Source organism: Castor canadensis, chromosome 2, assembly GCF_047511655.1.
Source record: "Castor canadensis chromosome 2, mCasCan1.hap1v2, whole genome shotgun sequence".
Lineage (NCBI taxonomy): Eukaryota > Metazoa > Chordata > Mammalia > Rodentia > Castoridae > Castor > Castor canadensis.
Window position 1 is genome coordinate 48932380 of NC_133387.1, and position 6000 is coordinate 48938379.

Below are 6000 nucleotides of genomic sequence, written 5' to 3' on the forward strand. Positions count from 1 at the left end.
AGAGAAGGATTTCAAAGGCCAAGATGAGATGGAGGGAGGGGCATTTCAGGTGGAGGGGTCAGTAAGACCATGTTTCAAGTGGGAAAACATGGTGTGATATCAGGCATTATTTCTTCACTCCAGGCAGTGTACACGGGTTATAATAATAGAGGGCCTTTACTAAGGTTTCCTTATATATCCCTATCTCTGGGCTAGGGGATTAAAAATATCTCAGGTTATAAAGATAGATGGAGCAGCTCACTAAATAAGCACTTTTAGATGGCCAGCCTCTAGATACAGACTATAATTAAATAAGTAATTAAAATATATAGTGTGATTGATGGTGATGGGTGCTATGGAGGAACTTAGAGTGCAGAAGAGAGATGGGAAACACTAGGGTTAGGGGAGAGGAATTTTGTAATTTTAAGTAGGAGGGAAACAATTGCTCCCTAGGAAAAAGTGATAGGAGGTTACATAGTTTATCCTGGAGTCTCTTGAGAGCCAAAGCATATTTGATGAAGATATGTGGTAGAGTGCATTGCTGACTGTTCAGCCAGTGACCCAGAGTCTTGACCTCAGAAATTTGCCAACTTACTTGAGTCTTTATTTCCTCCATTTCAAAATAAAAGGTTTGGGCAAGTGTCAAGAGATATTTGTTGAGTGTTTCCTATAGCCAGAGTGGGAGGGCACTGAGCTGGGAGCCAAACTTGGGATGATTTTGAGACTCTTTTTAGACCCAATAGTAGATACTTTTGTCTTTTTAAAAGGACAACAATCAACTAGCATTTCTGAATGTTCTCATGTCTAAAACTCCCAAAACAACACTGGAACTGTGAGACAGCAATGAGAAAAGACTGGCAACAAAAATAGCTTCTGATTTGGGGTGATTACACTTGCTATCTGTTATAGAAGCAGAGGCAAGTTAGGAATAGCACTTTTCTGTCATTTGCCTTCACTCTGCTATAGAAAGGACTGCAGGTGAGGCTCTTCATGGGGGTGGAAAGCCATGTATCTTAAAGGTTTTTAAAAACTTTATCTAGCTCCTTACCCAGTGATAATACTAGCTAACAACTATTGGGTCTCACTGTGAGTCAGGTGTTACAGTTGTACTATACATTATTCAAACCCCATAAAAATAAGAGATAGAGCCATTATCTTCATCCTCCACTAGAAGAAACTGAGACTTGGAAAAAGCAAAGAAACATATCTGAAGTCAGTTAGGCAGTAAAATGGCAGAACTGGAATGCTCTGGCTCCTGTCTGTGTTCATAATATTTTTTTCTGTTCATGGTTAAGTTCACTGTGCTCTGTGACCACGGACTGAAACCTTAATCCGTTTAGCATTGTGAAGAAAAAGTCACATCATCAGTGATAGGTTGAATTGGATAAGAATGTGGGAAAAGGTTATGTTAAGCCCATCACCATTGATTGGGGGAGAGGGAGAAAGGGAAACAGAAAATATAACTTCAACAACAAAAATCTTTACAGCACATATCTTGCCAAGATAGGTCATCTGTGTATCAAAACAATAGACTTCCTAATTCTGTAAGCAAGAGAAAGGTTGAGAAAAATATAAGTCTAACTCTCACATTTATAAGGTAGAATATTATGAGTACTGAAAAGGAAATGAAGAACCATATCATATTAACTGTATGCTGGCAACTCAGAATACTAGAGACTCATTCATAAAACATACTGGTTTTAAAGAAGGATCCATAAATATTTGTTGTCAGTTATGCTGACAATAAATCAACCCTATGCTAAATACGTTCAGAAAAACATAACTTATATTTGATCATATCCCAGTTTTTATTTCAAGTTTACATTTATAAATTGAAACATTCACGTATCTATTTACTTATATGTGAGAAAATTACATTGCTATTAAACCAATTGCAAATATTTCAAAGATTTATTTCCTTTTCCTTTATGAAATTACACAGCCTCCTTTGAGCTCCTTGAAGGGATTTTTGTCCTCTGGGACACCCTTTACTAGAGGATCTTCTCCAGATCTTTCTTCAATGTAATCCCTTACTTCTTCACAACATTTGGATACCTTAAGAGGAAGGAGATAGAGGTGACTCATTTAGTTTAAAACAGAATGGTGCAGACTCCAAAAAATTATTTATTGCAAAAAGTTTTCATGTATCTTTTTATAGCATTCTACTTTCTGGCAATGCATAGGCACTTTCCAGGAAAGAAGAAAAAGTGCTACTTTCACCCTGTCCTCCTGAATTTCTCCAGATAAAGGGTACAGAGCTAGCTGCACTCCAGCTAAGGGTTTTCAGTCAGACCCCGCCTCCAGGCTTCTTCAAAGGAGATAGGACCCAGGAATTGTAACACAGCTGGAAACATAAATGAGATTGTCACCACAGTACATACTGATTAAATCTTTTCCTTCATTCTAAACATGTGACTTTTAAAGATGGAAGGCAATGATAATTGTTAAAGTCCAGGCTTATCACCAGTCTTGGATTCCCAGAAGTACATACATGCAACTTTACTTTAAACTCATCTACAATGATTGATCATGACAGTGACCTCCAAAGAGATACAGATTTTGGCCAATCTGTTCAATGTATCCAAGTTATCTAGAACAGAGCCTGCACTTAGCTGGTGTTCAGCAAATAAATACATGCTGAACTGAATCATTAGTTTTGTTTGTAAGCTTGCTCTTCACGCATCTGCACCATTATAGGGATGGCTTAGCAAAAATAAGGCTTTAGTGCTTAATGGACTGAGCGAGAGACAGACAATGTTCTCTCCAGATGTAAACATAATGGTGTGGGTATGTAGATACACACACAGGATCAAATTATTCATGCTTTTTAGCTTCAATTTGTTTTGTTTTCAATTAATGTCTTTCATGACAGAAACATAGAACTACTTCATTTCTGACAGTGATTATTTTGTAAGTTATTTAGCCAATTTATTGATTCTTTTCAAATAAACTTTTATACATTAATATGTATATATGTACATATATATATGCATAATGTGTGTGAGTGTTTATATAGATGAAACTAAATGTTTGTGTTCTCCCAAATTTATATGTTGAAATCCTAATCCCCCAATGTGATATCAGGAAACAGGGCCTTTGGGAGGTGGTTAGGTAACAAGGGTAGTGCCCTTATGATTGGAATTAGTGAACTTACAAAAGAGACTCTAGAGAGGCCTCTTGCTCCTTTCACCGTGCAAAGACATAGTGAAAAAAATGGCCATCTATGAATGAGGGAGCAGACCCTGGATCTTGGACCTGCCAGCTTCTAGAACTGTGAGGAAATAAATTCATTAAAATAATTTTCTCTTGTTTGTAAGATACATAGTTTATGATATTCTGTTATAGCAGCCTAAATAGACAAAGACAATAAGTATGTTTGTGTGTTTGGGGGAGTCATATATGTGTGTGATGTATGGGTATGTGCCTATGTCTTTATTTAAATATTTATATGGAGAGAGACAGAGACAGAGAGTTTGCACTTAATATTAATAATATTAAATTGCTTTGGCTTCCAAGAGCAAGAAGATATTGAGTAGTGGGGAAAAGGAACCCCCAAAACCAGATGGATGGGAATGTACATGATATTTACCCAAAATAAAAATTCCAAGGTGAACTTACCAGAAGTGAATAATAAACATGAAGATAACCAAATTACTGACCAAGCAGCAATATGGATATGTAAATGATAAAGTAGCTTTTGGATATTTTAAGTAAAGAAGAAAAAGTAACTTTCCTTTACCCCAAAAAGTTTATTTTCCCCAAATTATAAAGATAAGAACTTTAATTTGTTTTCTGCGTGTTCCAAGCTTTTGGGCTGGCTATGGATTTAATTTTATCTTTACAGCCTGTGTGAAAAGGGCAACAGGGGAGTTAGAGACAATTATAAACATAAAAAACTAACATCCTCGTCTTGATTGAGAGTAAGAGTTATGAAAGGAATACAAACTCCCTGTTCTACTTTGTCCTGATGAAGATATTTAGTTATATACGAAATGCTGTTAGCACTTGTGGAGGTTTTCATTCTGCCAATTTTCCTAAAATGAAGGTATCTAAAGTACATATCTACATTTTCCAAGCTTTAGTCACTGTTGGTTTAGTGGAAACTTCTCCATTGCCATTTCTGCTGCCTCTATTGGCAAAGAACTCTTAGTAACCATTTCCAGGGCTGTCAGATGCTTTGAGGAGGAACATGTGAGTTCTTGTGCCTGAAGTCATCTTTATTTGCAATGGAAGATTAGAACATACTCATTTTTACTCACCAGGATAGTGCTGGAGGGGATGAGGTCCTATTTGAAGTATGTCAAAAACATTAAAATCTTTCACCAATAAAGAAAAGCTTATAAACTTAGAAAAGTAAAAGCAAAGTGCCAGTTTTCATTGTTTCATTTTAATGCTTAGCTAAAATAGGATCTCATATTTTCCCCCTTCTTTTCTTTTTCCTTCCCTCTATTTAAAAATGCGAAAACATTTCTTAGTTTAGTGTTCATATAAACACAGACAAAAGAGCTGGTCTTGACTTGGAGAAAATAGTTTTCTGACCCTTTGGCTTAGGGTCTAAAACAAGATAATTTTGATTATGATTTTTTCTTAATCGGATGAATTTTTACATGAACAACTTATTTTCAAGTACATTGCCCCATGTATAATAAATAAATGAAGATCAATACCTTCTAATCTAGTACTCCCACAAATTTTATTTTAAAATAAAATTCAACTTACCAGCATTCTTTCCAGTGTCACTTCTTTCTTGAGCTGATCAACTTCCATCTTCAATTTGTCCTTTTCTGTCAAATCCTCAATATTGATCACTGGCATCTTTTGCCTGCTGAAAAGGAAGAATGTTAGCACATACTGTATACCTGAGTTACTGGACTCCCTTGGATTCAATCTTAGCCAACCCTTCCTTCTATTCTTCACTTACTAAGTAAACTGTTACTGGTTTTATTTAAACTCCTATGATAACCAATTTAATGTGAGCTCCCTCTCTCGGAACAATTCTAGCTCTGTACATTAGGCTTGGGGTTTTAAAGCTTCTTCATAATCTTCACTAATATGATTAACTGAACCATTTGACTTGCAACACCTGCCAGTAGGTTTATGGGAAGGGGTCCGTTTAGTCAGTATGTAATCTAAAGGCTTCTCTTTTCCTCTGGTCTTTTGCACAGTGTAAACTCTGAGTTTTCAGCCCTCATCTCCAGTGTCAAAGCCCTCCACCATAAAATGTATGCTATTTAACTCAGTTCAAGGTCATTTGGAGAACTGCCCATTAATCCTGTAAATTGCTAGAGTATTTAATCTGGTATTAAAAGAGGACTATATAAAAAAGTCATTATAAATTTATTATAAATAATGGATTGAAATGTGAACCAATAGAATGGAAATAAACTCATATATTACTTAGAAATATTGCTCCAACAGTAACTAGAATTCACAGGGAACAGTCGGAGTGTATCAAGTATTGGTGATGACCAGATGTAAGAGGTTAAAAAAATCGTAGAAAGATCGCAATTAGTCAGATCTACCAATGTACATCATGAGGTACCAATGTCTATGAGGCAGAATGGACTCTTCTGCCCTCTTAGTGATCTCTTTTCTGTTCAGTTAGGTCCATGCATAATGGGGAAGATGGCTCAGTATTTGGTAATATATTCATGAAATTGCCTGAAAAGTATTTCACTGGAGCCAAATGGCATCATGCTTCTAGTCTCTCTGTTCTTTTCTCCTCTTCCTCCTTCTCCTCCTCTTTCTTGTTCTTCTTTCTTTTGTGGTGTGACTGGGGTTTGAACTCAGGTTTGTGTTTGCAAAGCAGGCACTCTACCACTCCAGCCACACCTCCAGTGTTCTGGTTATTTTGGAGATGGGGTGTCAAGAACTATTTGCTCAAGTTGGTCTCAAACCACAATTCTCCCAATGTTAGCCTCCCAAGTAACTTGGATTACAGGCATGAACCACTGGCACCTGGCTTTATTCTTTGTTCTCTTCCCAGTCTTCAATATCCTGTTCTTCTCTTGGAAAGGCAAT

At 36.5% G+C, this 6000-nt stretch overlaps 1 protein-coding gene across 1 annotated transcript; it reads right to left on the reverse strand.

Moving 5' to 3' along the window:
* Positions 1–1809: 1809 nt before the first annotated feature.
* Gngt1 (G protein subunit gamma transducin 1) lies at positions 1810–4843 on the reverse strand. The gene is made up of 2 exons (XM_020163449.2): positions 4699–4843; positions 1810–2034 (listed from the first exon to the last, which is right to left on the reverse strand). Exons 1-2 carry the CDS (start codon positions 4792–4794, stop codon positions 1906–1908), a joined length of 225 nt encoding a protein of 74 aa, XP_020019038.1. The 5' UTR covers positions 4795–4843; the 3' UTR covers positions 1810–1905.
* Positions 4844–6000: the final 1157 nt, after the last annotated feature.

Coding starts and splice junctions, on each gene's coding strand:
- Gngt1 (XM_020163449.2), bottom strand. CDS start 4,794: ATGCCAGTGATCAATATTGAGGATTTGACAGAAAAGGACAAATTGAAG. Junction 2,035..4,698: donor TGACACTGGAAAGAATGCTG/GTAAGTTGAATT, acceptor CTTCCTCTTAAG/GTATCCAAATGTTGTGAAGA.